Source organism: Anolis carolinensis, chromosome 6 (assembly GCF_035594765.1).
Source record: "Anolis carolinensis isolate JA03-04 chromosome 6, rAnoCar3.1.pri, whole genome shotgun sequence".
Taxonomy (NCBI): Eukaryota; Metazoa; Chordata; class Lepidosauria; order Squamata; family Dactyloidae; genus Anolis; species Anolis carolinensis.
Genome location: NC_085846.1, coordinates 95,436,337 through 95,455,742, shown reverse-complemented (window position 1 = coordinate 95,455,742; position 19,406 = coordinate 95,436,337). Strand labels below are relative to the sequence as shown.

The window sequence follows — 19,406 nt, the reverse complement described above, 5'->3', positions numbered from 1 at the left end:
GGCTTTCTTCTCATTTCAGTACCATAAAAGTCAATAGGATTCATTGAGTACTCTTGTGCATATCTTATTTTAAATATATATTTACAGAACTGCAGCTTACATTGATTTAAAATCCATGCTGCTTCTTAATTAGATTATTGTTTAAGTAATCAGTCATTTCAACTTTTTAAACTGTACATTGTTTTACTATACTTTGTTTGATACCTGCATTTAAAAACTTTATATACACAAGGTTTTCAAAATTGGGCTCATTGCTTTTTGGGTGTGATAATAACATTCCTGGGAAAGAAAAGGGAAATCCTTCTAATTTTGTTTTTGAATTAATATAGAATTTTTTACAGTCTTTCAGAAGATTGGAACTCTACATCTCCCCTTTTCCTATACCATCCTGCAGCAAGACTGCCCCCCTCCCACAGCCTTTTATTGTGTGGGTAGAACACGAGCAGCCAGATATCATTCTCCTGGTCCTTCTCCTTTGGAAGGTTCAGGAGAATACCTGTTTCTTTATGCATCCAGTTCCATGAAAACAGTTAGACACAGCCTGCCCATGTTGTCTTCCCTGGCAATAAAGGACAGGGAACATGAGAAAACCAACAGCAAAATGATAAGAAAAGGTTTGCTGCAGATGGAGGTGCTGAACAACAGCATCAATTGCAATAAAAAAGGCAGATAAAAGTGTAATTTCTAATCACATCTGCGTATGTTGCATTCAGAATACTGACCAAAGCCTCCTATGCGTTCAAACATCAGGTGTCCAAAACTAGTTTCATTTGGGGGTAATTGTCTGTTTAAATACAGTTCAGTATTAATCTGTTCCTGAACTTTGCGTGGATATGCAAAACTGTAGATACTGTAATAGCAAATTCTATTGAAATGAAGGCCTTTTGGCCTAAAAATACCATAGTCCTGTTGGAGATTTTAAAATGCCTAGATAGGATATATTTTGTCAGATGTGAATCAATTATCTGGAAGTGTGTGTGTGTATGTGTGTGTGTGTGTGTGTGTGTGTGTGTGTGTATATATATATATGAAAACAAGATTCCAGAAATGAGTGGGGAAGTAAAGTGCAACATTTCTGGCATTTGTACTTTTGATAAAACCTCTGATGTTGGATGTTGATCTTTCAGGATTTTTTTATTTAGAAATTTTGGTATATGAAGGATTATATTGTACTGCCTGCATTTCCAGTTAATTTTAAGTTACATGGCTGGTATATTTTGTAGAGTAGGAAAGGAGCCGACCTCTTAGATGTATATAAATAAAGTAAGCTAAAACATGGTATACCAAGTTTCTTTCGCATATTTTGGACTTTGGTCCAAAAATAATTATCTCAAGTACAAAGATTTTATTTGAACAAAACATTGTTGCTAGATCAGCATTGCTTGAAGAGTTTAGATGTGGTATGAAGGACTGCTATTTGAGCAATAGAAGTTCAACCTGCTTATGCTAAACTCCTTATGTTGTTCTTTGGATCTTAGCCATGAAATATTGCTACTTATCCTGAGATCATGAGATAGAAAATAAGTGTTTACATAGCTAACTGCTGTTTCTTTTCAGCTTGAGGAATGGTGGCTCAATGTAGCCTATCTCGAAGCCCGCTTACCAACACAAATCTATTATAATTTTGGAGGGCCAGGTCCTTACCTTGAACACTTCTGGCCAATGAAAGAAGGGACTCAGATAGAAAGAGGCTCCATAACTGTGTGGATTTCTTTGAAATTCTGGGAACTACTGAGAACGTAAGAAATGTATATGTGTAGTGTAATTTTATCTATAGCTGTGTACCATTTCTGGTCACATTTTTTATTCTTGGTGTGTACATTGCTAATGTTCATTGATTCACTGAATCCCATTTGATTGTTTGGGATTTATGTTCTATATCTAGCTACAGTAGAGTCTCACTTATCCAACGTTCTTAATTATCCAACGCATTTTTGTAGTCAATGTTTTCAAAACATTGTGATATTTTGGTGCTAAATTCATAAATACAGTAATTACTGCATAGCATTACTGTGTATTGAACTACTTTTTCTGTCAAATTTGTTGTATAACATGATGTTTTGGTGCTTAATTTGTAAAATCATAACCTAATTTGATGTTTAATAGGCTGTTCCTTAATTCCTCCTTATTATCCAATGTATTCACTTATCCAATGTTCTGCCGGCCCGTTTATGTTAGATAAGTGAGACTCTACTGTACTTAGTCATAGGCCTGAATGAACTTAATATGATTTATTTGAGAAAACATGCAATGTTGTATTAGGGGAGAAAACCAAAACCTCCTTCCTAAAGTAAGATCCTTCAAACACGTTCTCATTTTCCTATTGCCCATAGTTTCATGTTACCCTTAATTTTTAAAATGTCATACAGGAGATTCATTCAGGTCTATGCAAGAGTGAATTCATCCCTTTCTTAGGAATCCATATTGAGAGTGAGAAAAGGAGTTAAAGAGATGGAGGGAGGACAAGAAGGAGGAAAAGGTTGAAAAAACTGAAAGGGGACTGTGATATGCTTGCCTGTTTTGTGCTCTTACTCTGAATTATCTTCCTTTCCACTAATGGAACATCATTCATAACAGGAATGCAGTCCTTAACTTTAAAAAAGTTGCCCACTACTGCTAAAGGTTAAGATTGCATGCTGTCATATGCTTACTACAGCCATTGGCAATTCTTCAAAGTAGACATGCATGGGTTCAGATGGTAGCCTACATAAACAATATAGAGCACATTTGAGTAGTTAATGTCTTCTGAATGACAGGTAGCATTGATTACTGACACACATTGTGTGGTACACAAGAAGGCAAGCCTTTAGAATGCTAGCCAATCTTACTTGAAAAGATTCTTATTGGATGTCAAAATGCAGTAGACCTTTAGTCTGTGAATATAAAATACATGATGTTATCTTCTTTGCAGAGAAAAGTTGCGTGTCCACAAATCAAATAATACGCCTCTGGATATGAATCAGTTCCGAATGCTGTTTTGCACTTGTAAGATTCCAGGAATTGTGCAAGATTCAATTGCCAATTATTTCAGGACAGGTAAAGAGATGGCTTTTCTAGATTAGAAAAAAATTAATCTTCATGTTTTTTGCATAATTCTCATTGCACAGATAGTGTCCCATAATTACACTGAAATGAGTTATATTCTTTGTTGTTGTTTATTCGTTCAGTCTCTTCCGTCTCTTCATCTTATATTCTTAGATCTGGAAATAAGCCCACATGAACTGACTGGGACTTATTTCTGAGTGGGCATGTTTAGGCGTGTTTCCCTGGTTTAATCCTAGAATCCTAGACTCTTCATCTAAGTCGTTAATAAAGATGGTGAACAGAATCAGTAATAATAAGTAGCAACTAATTGTCTGGATTCCTGCGTTTGTCTTTGTTCTATGTCAAGGCATTGAATGTTTGCCTTATATGTGTAATGTGATCTGCCCTGAGTCCCCTTCGGGGTGAGAAGGGCGGAATATAAATACTGTAAATAAATAAATAAATAAATACTATAAGCCGTAGTTTGCAGAAATCAAGAGACACATAAGTTGATTTTGTACTTCTTATTGAGCCAGTTACTGAGAAAGATGCATTTTAGAAATTTGATGAGACAAATGTTCCTCAAAAGTTCAGAATCCCTTATAAAGGATTAAAATATTACCATACTAACAATGAACCAGTGAGATGCAGTGGCTGTACTAACACTTGAAGATTCAGGTTCAAGACTCTACTGAGCCACAAATCTCACTGTATGCCCATACAGCAATCTCTTTTACTCCTCCACCTGATCAATTCATAAGATTGTTGTGAGGATAAATGGAAGAGCCATGTATTCTGTCTTGAGCCCATTGAAAGGTGGGGGGTGAATGAATAAAACTACACTGGATGCTACAGCATCTCCCAGCAGTGAATGCAGTCATCAGAGAGTTTCCACAAAACAGAGTAAATGTACTCATTTCAAACCTTTAGATGACTTCTTTGCCTTCAAGGCTATAATCCCATGAGCACATACTTTAGAGTGAGTCTCACTGACATCCATGTAATTTATGTCTAATAAAAAGTACCTGGAAGGGAAGTTTCTGTTAGGTGTGATTCTCCAGTCATGGCTGGAACTCCAAACCACAAAGTTTGCTTTCTTCCTGTGAAGCCCTGTGGTGCCTTCAAGCAGAATAGTCAAGTTCAGCGACTTCCCTAAATCTAACTGAAAAATTGATGGATTAAATTGCCCTGACTTTACTTTGTTATCTGCTGCCGTATCACATTGTAAATTTCAATTAGTTGAGTAAATATGTTGCAAAAACGTATAATTATGATAACATTTGCAGTGCCTAAAATGTATAGATAGAGTTTTAAGTGTAATTTTGTATTCTGCTGCAGTTGTTAGCAAATGATGTCTAATATCACTGATTTTTGGATTTCTTGTCAAAAAAGTTTAAATTTCCAGTGTTTTAAATTGCCTATTTATTTATGTTTTACAGTTTTGCGTTATACTGTTTTATTAACTGATGTGTGATTATTGTCCATGTTATATTATTTATTGTATTCTTTTATTTTACTGTAAGCTGTCCCAAGTCCCTTTGGGGAGAGGGGACAGGATATGAATAAAGATTATTATTATTACTACTACTACTACTATTACTACTACTACAACTACTACTACTTTAATCCTTGCAGTCTATCTTCTAAGGTCCCTTTTTATGATACGAGAAGGAAACATTTATACTGTTATAGTTTATTGCAGGGGTCCTCAAACTTTTTAAGCAGGGGGCCGGTCCACAATCCTTCAGACTGTTGAGGGGGCCGAATTATCATTTGAAAAAGAAATACGAACAAATCCCTATGCACACTGCACATGTCTTATTTGTAGTGCAAAACAACAACAACAATGAAAGAGCAATAAAATATTTTAAAATGAAAACAATTTTAACCAACATAAACCTATCAGGCCAATGAGATAGTCAAGTTAATTAGGATTGTTGTTGTTGTTGTTGTTGTTGTTGTTGTTGTTGTTGTGTGCCTTCAAGTCAAGTGGGCGAGCCTAAGTCTAAAATTATTTATTTATTCATTTACTACATTTATTTACTACATTTATATCCCACCCTTCTCACCCCGAAGGGAACTCAGAGCAGCTGTATGTACATACAATATATTATATTATTAGCATAGCACAATATTAGCATTATATATTACTATATTGAACTATACCACTATACTGTAATATTATATGTAATATATAACATATAATTAATATTATTATATGGTATTATTATTAGTATTACATTGTATAACGTGATAATATTATCAATATCATATGTATATTTATTATATTATTAAAACTGATATAAAAATATTATATTATAAATGAGAGTGGGGGCCAGGTAAATGACCTTGGAGGGCCGCATCCGGCCCCTGGGCCTTAGTTTGGGGACCCCTGGTTTATTGTCTTGTGTATCTGTTACTAAAAAGGCTCTTTTGGAGTTGCTTAACAGGAATACAAGATGATTATCTTCATAGGCAAAGCCTTTTACTTGCCCAGAAATTGTTGTTATTCTCATCACTAGTGATAGCATGTAGGTGTCTTCAGTGCATTATGTAGAAATAAAATGCTTTCTTACTGTAATAACCTTAAAGGGATAATGAACTCCCTGCTTCATTAATAAACCTACACTCATCTGACAGGACACTAAGCACTAATTTTCTCTTAGGAAAGACTATTAGCAGCTGTTAGAGCTAGAATGATAAAGATGTTTCATGTCCTATCCATGTTCCCATTGTCTGATAGACAATTAACTTCTTATCCCTCAAAGAGACAGTGCATTTAGAGAAAGTTGGAGTAGCATGAAGTAATGTGATACATCACATTTCAGAATAATTTTTTTTACATTGCTGAACTTTTAACAGTATTGTCACAATCTGCTATAATCTTTCTGTTCTCATTAACCTTGCAATGTAGATTTTGCTAGTTTATGAGAAACACATTTTTCTGTTTAACTTGTATGAAGTAATGTCCACCTTTGAACACAACAGTAGGTCAGGAGTTTTTGAAGAGTGCTTTTTATAGAGGACCATCAAGGTAGTGAAGGTACCATCACCAGGAGCTTTGAGGAAAGAAGCATCCTTTATCTTCGTTGCCTCTGGCTCAGCTCCTGGAACTCACTCCTTGTACAACTGAGGCCCTGGCCCTGTGACTCTGCGAAGCCAGGCCCAGCAAGAACACCTGCCTGTCTCCAGAGGCTGGGGCATAAAAGGACCATGCTTGTGGGGGTCCCAGCCATCGAGGGCCTCCACCATCTTGTTCCCTGGGGGAGCAGGGAGGGTATATAAAGAAAGGGTGAAACTCTATGGAGAGGGGGATGGGGGATGGTGGTGGGGGAAGAGAAGGGATCTATGTTAATTGCTGTAATAGCATGTTTTATGTGTCAAGGACAGAACGCCACAAGATTCAAAGTAACAGAGTTTATTAGATTACAGAACTCAAAAATGCCCGTAAAACACAAGGGCCAGGCAGTTTTTGCCTTTAGGAGCAAAAAGGGGCAAAAGTAAATGTTCAAAAGATAAACCGGATTAAACCGGAGTTTAATCCGGGTAAAAACAAACTGCTTGCGTCAGCCTGGGTATAAACGAAACGAAAGCCAAGGAACAAAAGATACAAAGAATGCAACTAATTGGCAGCAGATTCCTCTCTGCTGCCAACACTGTGCTTAGAGTAACTTGCGTCGCTCCCCCACACACACAGCAGACAGGATCTCCAACACGAGTAAATCAGCCAAGGATTGTAGCAGTTGAGTAGACCAGTTCCGTTCCGTAGATCAAAGCCAGAAGCAGACGTTTGTAGTTTTTCCAAGTCCAAGAAGGGGGGGGAAGACAAGCCGTGGTCAGTTCAGTCCGAGTTCTCAAAGCAGGAGATGGCGTCCGTCAAGAAGACGACGGAGGGTCAAGGTCACAGCACAGGAAAGCACACAAGTCTTCAGGGAAGCGTCCCACACACACACGGATCCCAAGCGTTTGCCCAGATTACCTTGCCCAACGCAATTTGCAATTGCTCCCAAGCCCCATTTTATGCCAGTTACAAATCTTCATCACTGTCAGCTGTCCTCCTTAACCCGGGCGTTTCCTCATCACTTTCCTCGTCAGAGCTGGAACACCTCTGACTACGCCCAACAGCATCTCCAGCTGTGGATCCCGTCCCATCCCTCCAGCTAAACCATGGGTCTAATCCTGAAGGTCCCCATTCATCTTCTGTCCCATCATGGCCAGTGGCACCCACTTCCTCCCTTACCCGAGTCCAATCCATCTCATCCTCCTCTGAGCTAACCAGCCCCTCCTCCATTCTCTCCGTAAACCCTTCGAAAGACTCCTCGTCAGATGGTGCTGCAAATATGTCTCGCAGTCTTTTTCTCTCTCGCTCCTCGAGAGTATCTGACTCTCGAGGAGTCTTACGCCCACGTCTGTCAGTAACAGAGCCATGAGGCTCAATCATAACACTATCCCCTCTCACAAAGGCCTCCTCCCCCGATGGCGGAGAAGTGGCAGTGATACCCTCCGCTATAGCACCACGACGACTAGAGGTATCAAGTTTCAACAGTGAACGATGAAAGACTGGATGGACCTTTAAACTAGACGGTAAACGCAAACGAAACGCAACAGAAGAAATCTTTTTAACGATAGGAAAGGGACCCAAATACCGAGGCGCAAACTTTCCCCCAGCCTGTTTAATATGTTTGGAAGATAACCACACCAAATCCCCTTCTTCCAACTCCTCCCCTGCCTGCCTGTGGCGGTCAGCCTGAGTCTTCTGCGTTGCCTTAGCTTCCAACAGTAAGCGACGGGCAACATCATGCAATGCAGCCATTTCCGAAGAGCGGTACACAGGGTCCGAAGAGACCACATTGGTCGACGGCGCCACACCTCCCCGTGGGTGAAAACCATAAGTTAGCTCAAATGGCGTATGCTGACTAGACGTGTGCACCGCATTGTTGTAAGCAAATTCCGCCACCGGTAACCACTTTACCCAAGCCGTGGGTTGATCTAAACAAAAACAACGCAGATACTGCTCTAAGAGCCCATTAACCCGTTCCGACTGTCCATCCGTTTGCGGATGGAAAGCTGAAGACACGTTTAACTTAGTCCCCAAACACTCATGGAAGTGTTTCCAAAAGCGTGACACAAATTGCGGAGCCCTATCTGAAATAATCACCTCGGGTGCTCCGTGCAAACGATAGATGTGCTTTGTAAATAGTAAGGCCAACGTAGGGGCCGCCGGAATGGTTGAACAAGGAATAAAATGAGCCAGTTTACTAAATAAATCCACCACCACCCAAATACAAGTATAACCCCCAGACTTAGGCAAATCTGAAATAAAATCCATGGAAATGATTTGCCATGGCCTCTCCGGAACAGGTAAAGACGATAACAACCCTCTAGGGCGCCCAACAGGCGTCTTACTCTGCTGACAAACGGCGCAGCTGTCACAAAAGCGCAGAATGTCTTGCCGCATCTTTGGCCACCAGTAGCTCCTGGTGATAAGCTGTACGGTCTTGAACCTGCCAAAGTGCCCAGCCATGGGTTCGTCATGGTGGGCTCTAATCACCTCCAACCTGAGGGTCCCTACTGGTACGTAAACCTGCCCCCTACGCACCAATACCCCGTCTTGATCCTGGAGATGCGGCAGTATGGTACGGTTACCTGCAGAGAGCAGCATCAGTTGCTCCTGAGTCCACACATCATCCTTCTGAGCCTCAAGGATCTGGTCATGTAACCCAAGCTCATTATCTATAACACACAGAGAGGCAGTAGGCAAGATGGTCTGACATACTACCTGCTCATTGGTCTTAAATTCCGGCTTGCGGGATAAAGCATCGGCCCGCAAGTTTGCCTTCCCCTCCACGAACTGCACCTTGAAGTTAAACCTGGAGAAAAACAAAGCCCAGCGGATTTGACGCTGGTTTAACTTCTTTGCTGTTTGCAAGTGCTCTAAGTTCTTGTGATCAGATCTGACCACGATCTGGTGCCGTGCCCCTTCAAGCCAGTGCCGCCACACCTCAAACGCCACCTTAATCGCCAACAACTCCTTCTCCCATATGGTATAGTTCTGCTCGAAGGGTGTTAGTTGCCGCGAGTAAAATCCACAGGGACGCAAGGTCCCTGAGGAATCCTTCTGAGACAATACAGCCCCCAACGCGTAGCTAGAAGCGTCCGCTTCTACCACGAACGGTCTGTCAACATCAGGATGGGTTAGTATGTTGTCCGATTGAAAACTAGACTTTAGTTGTAGAAACGCCTCGTGAGCTTCCCGCCCCCACACAAATGGCTGTTTCTTGCGCAGAAGCTGCGTCAAAGGTACCGTGAGCTTTGCAAAATTCGGAATAAACTCCCGGTAGTAATTAGCGAAACCCAAGAACCTTTGTACATCCTTCTTAGTCTTCAGCTCCTGCCATGAGTTGACGGCGTCAACCTTATGTGGGTCCATTTTAAGTTCCCTACCTGACACTACATGACCTAGGAACTCCACTTCAGGCACATGAAAGACGCACTTGGAAGCCTTGGCGAAAAGCCCATTAGCCCGCAGTCGGTGCAGAACCTGCTTGACATGTTGACGATGTTCTTTCTCGTCCTTAGAAAAAATCAAGATATCATCCAAATAAATCACTAAAAATTGGTCAATTAGGTCCCTGAACACATCGTTCATGAACCTCTGGAATACCGCAGGAGCATTACAAAGCCCAAAAGGCATGACTCGGAACTCGTGGCATCCGAAACACGTGTTAAATGCCGTCTTCCATTCATCCCCTTCCCGTATACGGATTAAATTATAGGCCCCCCGCAGGTCAAGCTTGGTAAAGACCTTAGCCCCTTGCACCCTTGATAACAATTCCGAGATTAAAGGGAGCGGGTACCTATCCCGAATGGTGTATTTGTTTAGGATCCGATAGTCACAGACCAGCCTAAGTTCCCCAGTCTTTTTGGCTACAAAGAATACTGGTGCCGCAGTTGGAGAACTAGATGGGCGAATAAACCCCTTGGCTAAATTTTCATCTAGAAACTCCCGCAAAGCTTGCCTTTCCGGTACAGTCAAGGCATACAGCCTCCCTGCTGGCAGTTTCGCACCTTCTGCCAACTTGATGGCGCAATCATATGGCCTGTGCGGTGGTAATTTGTCCGCTTCTCTTTTACAAAATACATCAGAGAACTCCCCATACTCAGCAGGCACTCCCTCCATATCAGAATGAGTAACATTTAGAGTGCAACAATCCTGCCTCTTTAAGATCACTTTTCGTGTTGCCCAATCTACTTGTGGGTTTACTACAGCTAGCCAATCCATCCCCAGGATCACATCATATCTAGGCAAGCTCGTAATATCCCACACAAACGTTCCCGTTACTCCCTGCACCTCCCACGTTACTGCTGAGGTTTCATGGTTAACCACCCCAGTCTCCAGCAGTCTCCCATCTGCTCCTTCCACCCACACGTCGCATGCCTTGCGCACTCTAGGAATGCCATGCTTCTTAGCAAACTCAATATCTACATAGGAGACCGTAGCCCCTGAGTCCAGCAGTGCCAAAGTAGAAACAAGTTCCCTTCCCCCAACAGATAATGTAATGGGTACGAAAACATGCTTCCTCCCCTCAGTTGACTGCTTGAGGAGCCCTAGTGCGTTGGACTCACGTCGCACTAGGGCTGGCCTTTTCCCGAAAGCTGGGAAGGTTTCACATTACAATTTTTGGCAAAATGCCCAGCATTCCCACAGTACAAACACAAGCCCAGCTGCCTCCTACGGCTCTTTTCCTCTGTAGACAGCTTTTTAAAGACCCCAAGCTCCATGGGCTCTTCCCCCATCACCACAGGTGCCCTGGTTACATGCATGGGTGGCGCACACATTGCTTTTGAGTGTTTACGAGCCTCGAACCTTGCGTCTAAACGCAGCACCTTAGCTACTAAGGCGTCCCAGCTTTCAGCCGGCTCCAAGCGTGCTAATTCATCCTGGAGCATATCACTTAACCCGGCAGTAAATAAAAGCATGAATGCATTTTCCCCCCAATCCAGCTGGTGGCGATACAGGTTAAACTTATTTAAGTAATCCAAAACAGTCCCCTTTCCCTGTTTCAACCGATACAGAGCCCACCCAGCGTTCTCCGTGCGGAGAGGATCCCCAAAAGTATCAGTTAACAACTTTTTGAAATTATTCAAATTGTCCTTGACTGGGTCATTTCCCAAAATTAAATTAGTGGCCCATTGTCCTGCGGGACCGGTCAACAAACTCAAAATAAAGGCCACCTTGCTAGTGTCTGTAGGAAAAGCATGAGCACTGAGCTGAGAAAAATAAAGCTCCACTTGTGCCAAAAAGGTTGGCAACTTGCACCTGGTTCCGTCAAAGCGTTCAGGAGTCAAAACATGTCCTTTCACAGCCTGAGCTGTTTGGCTAACGGTAAAAGCCGTTTGCAATTGGTCTACTTTGGCCCTTAACTCATCCATCGTCTTCCTGACGGGTTTATTGCTGCAATAAACTTTTTATGGGCGTTGGGCAATCTGTCAAGGACAGAACGCCACAAGATTCAAAGTAACAGAGTTTATTAGATTACAGAACTCAAAAATGCCCGTAAAACACAAGGGCCAGGCAGTTTTTGCCTTTAGGAGCAAAAAGGGGCAAAAGTAAATGTTCAAAAGATAAACCGGATTAAACCGGAGTTTAATCCGGGTAAAAACAAACTGCTTGCGTCAGCCTGGGTATAAACGAAACGAAAGCCAAGGAACAAAAGATACAAAGAATGCAACTAATTGGCAGCAGATTCCTCTCTGCTGCCAACACTGTGCTTAGAGTAACTTGCGTCGCTCCCCCACACACACAGCAGACAGGATCTCCAACACGAGTAAATCAGCCAAGGATTGTAGCAGTTGAGTAGACCAGTTCCGTTCCGTAGATCAAAGCCAGAAGCAGACGTTTGTAGTTTTTCCAAGTCCAAGAAGGGGGGGGAAGACAAGCCGTGGTCAGTTCAGTCCGAGTTCTCAAAGCAGGAGATGGCGTCCGTCAAGAAGACGACGGAGGGTCAAGGTCACAGCACAGGAAAGCACACAAGTCTTCAGGGAAGCGTCCCACACACACACGGATCCCAAGCGTTTGCCCAGATTACCTTGCCCAACGCAATTTGCAATTGCTCCCAAGCCCCATTTTATGCCAGTTACAAATCTTCATCACTGTCAGCTGTCCTCCTTAACCCGGGCGTTTCCTCATCACTTTCCTCGTCAGAGCTGGAACACCTCTGACTACGCCCAACAGCATCTCCAGCTGTGGATCCCGTCCCATCCCTCCAGCTAAACCATGGGTCTAATCCTGAAGGTCCCCATTCATCTTCTGTCCCATCATGGCCAGTGGCACCCACTTCCTCCCTTACCCGAGTCCAATCCATCTCATCCTCCTCTGAGCTAACCAGCCCCTCCTCCATTCTCTCCGTAAACCCTTCGAAAGACTCCTCGTCAGATGGTGCTGCAAATATGTCTCGCAGTCTTTTTTCTCTCTCGCTCCTCGAGAGTATCTGACTCTCGAGGAGTCTTACGCCCACGTCTGTCAGTAACAGAGCCATGAGGCTCAATCATAACATTATGCATATGTCTTTGTTTGATGTTTTTATAGTTGTAATGGTTTTAATCTACAGTTGTATGTATTTTATTTAGATATGTGATATTTTTTATATATATATGTAAGGCATTGAATTTTGCCATTTATTATGTTGTAAACCGCTTTGAGTCCCCCCAGGGGTGAGAAAAGCGGTATAGAAATCCAGTTAATAATTAATAATAATATGTTAAGCGAATTGCATGTTTAGGCATATAGCTCAGTCTTTCCTCCTAGTGCAATTTGCTCACAACTTAAAAATAGTTCATTTATCATGTTACCTATTAAATGGAATTCTGGCTTTACAAATAATGTGAGAAAACTAGGTTTTTGGATCCCAAGTAGTTTGGAGGCAAAACTTTGGTTCTTGGTCTGCAAAAAATACTTTAAACAGTTTTCTGTTATTACATTTCTTCTGTTTATATGTTTTTTCTCCAGAGAGTGAAGGTGAATGCCCATCTCATTTGGTAGTGCTGTGCCGAGGTCGAATTTTTGCATTTGATGGGGTACATGATGGCCATATATTAACCCCACCAGAGATTTGTAGGTATGTTTAGAATAAATATGAGTTAAAATCTGAAAGTAAGGTGTGTATATACGTTAATATAAGAAATTTCTTGGAAATTGGTTTAATTGAATAGGTATTGTTTGGCACTGACATTTAAAGTTCTTTTTTGAGTTCAGTTTGGTGCCTTCTTTATGTGAAGTAGATATTCAGCCACTAGTTGATGTGAAAATTTATGCAGTGCCATTTAGAAATATTTCTATATATTGATTGAAATAATCTTTGGTAAGGAAGATAAGAGAACGTCATTTTAGAGAGTTTCTTGCAAGGTGAATGGAGTCTCCATAGCAGCAGTACTTTATGAACTGCATCATATTATAAGAAACACACTTCAACAATAGCTACATTTAGCTTATTCTATACTAATATGTTTTTCTTATTTCTCACCCATTGCTCATTTACCTTTTCTATGGAATTCGTGGTACATCACTAATAAATCATTGTACTTTAGTGCTTTCTCTGCTGTCTTCATACTTAATTTTGAGATCTTTTGAGGAGGTTGATTCCAATAAAATGTGATTGCCTGTCACTTGTGATTAATTGCTTTATAATTAATCAACTTCTGCTTCATGAGGGGCAGGCAATAATTACCAATAAAGTCAGATTAATGATTTCTTTCCAAAAAAACAAAACAAAAACCAAATACCAAAGGAAGCTAGGAATTTACTCCTGCCCCTGGGGATAGCTGCACTGACAATAAAAAAGGTAAAAGTTGTAAGGTGTCATGTTTTCAGGGACCTTGTCTGAGTAGGGGCCCTGAGTAAACATCAGAGGATCTTGGCTATGGAAACATGCTGCTAGTTTGTTTTTGTTTTTTTTTAAAAAAAGAACTGTTAGTAAAGTTCACCTGGGAACTTTTAGTTCAAATTTCAAACTCTGATTAAAATTAATTAAGTTAACAGCATCAGAAAATGCAGCATATTTTGCATCTGAGCTGCTAGCTTGCTTTAATACATTCTTTGTTTCTAATCAAAGGCAGCTTTACTACATCCAAGAGAGATGTCACAATGAACCCAAGGGACCTGGACTGGCTGCATTAACCTCTGAGGAAAGAACCCCATGGGCAAAGGTTAGGGAAGATTCATTTATTTCTTAAAAGGGGTATGAGTACATACTATGTTCTCTAATGTTTCATAGACATGTCATTTTGTCTCCTAGACACGTGAATATCTTATCAACCTAGATCCAAAGAATTTGCTCCATTTGGAAAAAATACAGAGCAGCTTATTTGTGATCTCCTTAGATGAAGCAAGTCCCCAAGCCACTCCTGAAGATTATTCAGAGGTATCTACAGATCAATGTTACATTTGACTGAAGTCAGTTGCCCTTCAGAGCCAGGATACATGAAGGTATTGATTTCACTCCGCTTTCCAATTTAGGACTGAGACAGATGGAACAGTGTTAGAATCAACACTTCAGTCTCATTCTAATATATCTCCTTCCTTGTCCTCTCAGTTTATATGTCAGTTTGTTGCAGAGAGAGAATATGAAAGAGCTTAAAAGAGTAAGAGAGTATAGGAGCAGGAATTATTAGTGTTACTGCATAGTAAGAGAAAGCAACATTTTTCAACATTTTCTTTCCTATTTGGTCAAATGGAAGGATTTTTTTCTCTCAATATGTCATATGGGAGACGCAACAGCCTAGATTTGTAATTTCATTCTGTACCTACTTGAGTAAATCTGCTCAGTGAAAATAGTACATAGTACTTCATATCTGTGTTCCTTTTACAGCTTGGGTTTTCATAGTGGCACACATTAATATATGGCTTCTGAAAGCTGTTTGCAAGGGCAGGCAAAAGAAGCAGGTTACTGTTCAAGTTACTCATAGCGGAAAGGTTAGAATGAAATAATGGAGATTTCCATCTATGGAAATTGTAGTGAGATATTTATTTCTTAGGACTAATTTGCATTTTATAAGCAATACAAATAAAGATATGCCAGATAAATGAGCACTTGCATCAGTTTGGCATGTTTTCACTTGTGCATTTCCCTTTTAGAACTATTTAATGTTAGGAAATGCCATTATACCTGTATCTATGGGTCTTGCCCCACATTAAAAATCAATTCTTTGCAGCACCTTTTTATACAGGTCTACTCAGAAATTAAACTAAATGATGTCGATGTGATTTATTCCTAGGTGAACATGTATAAGATTGTAGTCTTAGTCTGTATAAGAGCTAGAGAGAATAATTTTGTGTTGTTGTTTACCCACACACTCATATCATATTTTTCCTGACATGCTTATGGTGATCTGCTGTAGATAAAATGGCTTGCAGTCTAATAATATAAAACTGGAAAAGGATGAACATACTCAGATCACTGTGCCAGTTTGCTTGCCTTGTTTATATCAGGAATAAGAAAAGTATGGTCTGTATGCAGCCCTTTCAATCCTCTTTTGATGCCCCTGAAGCTTCCTGGATATCCCCAAAGTTCTCAAATCCTTGTCAAATATATTTTTCAGGCTTATTTTTCCATCTCAAAGCCCTGCAGAAATCCCAAAATGCATTTAAAAGCAAGAAAACTGGTCCACAATTGTCCAGAAGTGAAATGAGAAGGGATGTTACTTTGGCACTGTATCATGGAGAATTATTTTATGATTCTATAAATGTGTTCTGAGTGAAGAATGACCGCTGCCCTCTATGCTTACCCCTGGTTTACACATATAGTGAAGTTACAAAATGATCAAAGGAGTGGGCTCTCCAGGAAGTACTTCTAGAATGATGAAGTGGTGGTTGGAGTTTTGCTGTCTCATTTTTTTCTTGTGTATGCAGCCTCATGAAGTAGGAGTTATATAGTTGCAGTTTGACTTCTTCCCTTCTAATTTCCTCAAATTGCCAAGTGATAATATGGTGAATTCTCATTTTAGAGTTAATAGTGTTGTTTTATTACCTAGGTCACCAAGTTGTCACTAACAGGCGATCCAACATTACGTTGGGGAGACAAATCCTATAACAAGATTATGTTTTCGAATGGATTATTTGGCTCAAATTGTGATGTAAGTGTTTTTAAAAGAAGTCTATGACATCTTTGCCTAAAACTTTTTTAAAGATGGGAGGAGATAATATGTATTTCCATATAGCCATTTGGACAGTTAGTCTGAAAATATATGGTAAATGTTTCCAGAAGTGTAAAAGTTCTGTCTTTAGACAACACGGGTTTTACTACTGTGGGTTGAAACCTTATTTAGGTACAATTGAAAAGTGGACTCCCCACTTCCCATAGCAGTCTGTCCAGGCCCCTAAAACTGCTGCATGGAAATGCAGAGCATCTCTACTGAATCAGGTGAGCTGAAAAAAAGAGGACCCTCCCTTCCCCCATATTGGGTAGATGTACTTTCATTTGGCGAAGTTGTGGTTCCATTCATAACAAAGTTCTGCATTTTTGTGAGACTGGAGGGTTTTGTGGAAATTATTTTCTACCAGTTTAGTTGCTTCAATCTCAACGTATCCCAGTGTGTACATGCCAGTTTCATAGGGTATCATAGCTATAATATTGACAAGATAGTCAAATAATAAAGGAATAACTAGAGAATAGAAATCAACAAAATATGCCATGTCTTCGTTGCTTTACATAGAAATGTCTGTCTTTTATATGTTCCAGCACTCTCCTTTTGATGCCATGGTTTTGGTTGTCTTCTGTTCTTTCATTGATTCCAAAATCATCGAATTAGAGGGAAAATGGAAGGTATGTAACAATTTCCATTTCCATCTGTTCCCCCTTTTCATTCCTTTTCCCATGAACATAAATCTCTGAGGTCTTTCTTCTTATTTGAAATGAAAAATAGGGATCAGAAAGAGTGCGGGATATCCCTTGGCCAGAGGAGCTTTTGTTCAGTTTGGATCAGAAAGTGCTAAAAGACGTTGCTCATGCTAAGGAGCAGTATGAAAAGAAGGTTTGTATGTGGCTTATCTTTTTTTTTAATCCCTTCTTGTTGAGATGTCCCATCATTTTGGGATGTAGAAAGAGAGCAAGGTGCTGCTACATTCTCTTTTCCCCTCTCCTCCCACCTTCCTTTTTCTTATCACTTTGTAGTGTCTGGAATAATATACAAAAAGCCAGATAGAGTCTCATGTAATTTTCTTCTCAAAATAGTCCTATTTTGAGAAATGAAACATTGTACTTAACCAAGATCCTGGCTCTCCTTTTCCATCACATTCATTGGGTATTTGTAGTCCCTTCTGATTTTGTTTCTTCTATAGTGTGGAATAGTTTGTTGTTATTGTTTCTGTTGTTGTTGTTTTCCACCTGACATAAAACATGTTTGTATTTCTCAGACATCTGATGTAGAATTGGTGAATTATGCTTTTACTTCCTTTGGCAAAGCTCTGATCAAGAAACAGAAGCTTCACCCTGATATATTCGTTCAGCTTGCTCTTCAGTTGGCTTATTACAGACATCATGGACAGTAAGAAAAATGGTTATTCCAGCAAAACCGTCAGCATGTAGTATCAATTAGTCTTTATTGATTGATGCATTATCAAATATATTTGGAGTTAGATCCAGATGCAGAGTAGATTGAGTACATCCGCTTAATTCAGCATGACAAAATGGATTCAACCCAAAATGTATAATTTGTAGAGCTCTTATGCAGCATTGCACATGGGTAGAGATAACTAGTAACTTGCCAAAGATACTACTAATACCCTATTTATGCAAATCTTATGCACACCTTTTTAGGCTAAATGCCTTCACTAAAATCAAGGTGTGCATTAGATTCACATATTACGGCGATTTTAGTGCTTAGTCAAAGAAAAAGGGGAAGTTGCTTCAGAAGCTTCACCTGGAGTTCCTTTTTGAAGTTTGTCACCTCTAATTTAATTGCCATAATTCAATGCTATGCAATTCTGGAATTTGTAGTTTGGTGAGGCATCAGCATTCTTTGGCAGAGAAGGCTCCAGGACTTGAAAAACTACAGCCACCAGGATTCCATAGTATTGAACCAAAGCAATTAAAGTAGATTCATTCTATAGTTTAGATGCACCCCAAGGTTATTTTTTTCCGATTCTTGAAAGCTTTGGTGTTCTAACACTTTTGTTTTTAAAGAAGGAATTCTAAGCAGGCAGCAACTATAATGGCCAAATTACAAAGAGTGCATTTTTGGCCAACGAGCATTACATTCAGCAGCAAAAACCTTTTTTGGTTTCGGGGTTTTGAAAATGTAGGTGCGCGTTGGATTCGATGGCACATTAGACTCAAGTAAATAGGGTACTTCTGTGCCATGAAATGTTTGTGTAAACTTCTGTAATCGCCTCCTTCTTTACCCATGCAGACAGTCTTTTAACTACTGTATGGGCAAATCCAATATCTTGGTTTATTTGCTGTTTGCTTCCTTCATAGATCCAAGCTAACTTTTATTTATTTTTTTGTATTTTCAGTCGTTTTGTTTTGAGTGTTTCCATCATGTGGGCTTACTGTAAAATAGCAGGTCGAAGTAAAATAAAATAAGGAATTATAAAATTGCAAAAAAATGAATTAAATTGGACTTAAATTATGTCTTTGGGTTACAATATAATACACGTATAAATGAATACCAAAGCTTTAACACAACTATTACAATTTAGGCAGTTTTTGTAACAATTTTTAAAAACAACGTCGTTCATTGCCATGTTTGTTAAAAACATGAAAAAGTATTGTGGCAAATTGAAGATTCCTTGTCAGGAGAGGAAGCCTATCCTTAGTAGGATACCAGGACTGAAAAAGGACCTCTCGTGATAAAAATTTCAATTGTCTGCTTAATTGGGGGGGGGGGGGGGGAGAAGAGACATGATAGCCATGTTTAAATGTTTGAAGGATTTCATAAGGAAGATGGAGCAGGCTTGTTTTCTGTTGCCCTGAAGACTAGGACTCCGAGTAATAGGTTCAAATTACAGGAAAGGAGACTCCGCTTGAACATTAGGAAGAACTTCCTGACCGTAAGAGCTGTTCAACAGTGCAACTGACTGCCTTGGAGTGTGGTGGAGAATCTTTCTTTGGAGGCTTTTAATCAGAGGTTGTGTAGCTCTCTGTTGGGGGTGCTTTGATTGAGCTTTTCCTATATGGCAGGGGATTGGACTGGATAGCCCATGTGGTCTCTACTGACTCTATAATTTTATCCTCTAAATTCTAACCCAGTTAAATGTGAGGAATCAAAAATTGATGTTGATAGTAGTAACACATTAGTCACCCTGGGTTTGATATGCCTTTTCTAATTACGGAAAACTGGCTTGTGTAATCAACTCTTCACACTCAGTAGCATTTGTTTTCCTT

The 19,406-nt window shown here is 40.1% G+C and overlaps 1 protein-coding gene across 2 annotated transcripts in view; it reads left to right on the top strand.

The window, feature by feature from the left end:
* crot (carnitine O-octanoyltransferase) overlaps positions 1-19,406 on the top strand; it is a 31,867-nt gene that overhangs the window by 5,268 nt on the left and 7,193 nt on the right. For both annotated transcript variants that reach the window (XM_062957406.1, XM_062957405.1), the window contains exons 4-12: positions 1,558-1,739; positions 2,912-3,036; positions 13,034-13,142; positions 14,136-14,229; positions 14,319-14,444; positions 16,054-16,155; positions 16,761-16,844; positions 16,945-17,052; positions 17,435-17,565. In XM_062957406.1, coding sequence (XP_062813476.1) covers positions 1,558-1,739; positions 2,912-3,036; positions 13,034-13,142; positions 14,136-14,229; positions 14,319-14,444; positions 16,054-16,155; positions 16,761-16,844; positions 16,945-17,052; positions 17,435-17,565 — 1,061 coding nt within the window. The remainder of the gene's footprint in view (positions 1-1,557; positions 1,740-2,911; positions 3,037-13,033; positions 13,143-14,135; positions 14,230-14,318; positions 14,445-16,053; positions 16,156-16,760; positions 16,845-16,944; positions 17,053-17,434; positions 17,566-19,406) is intronic.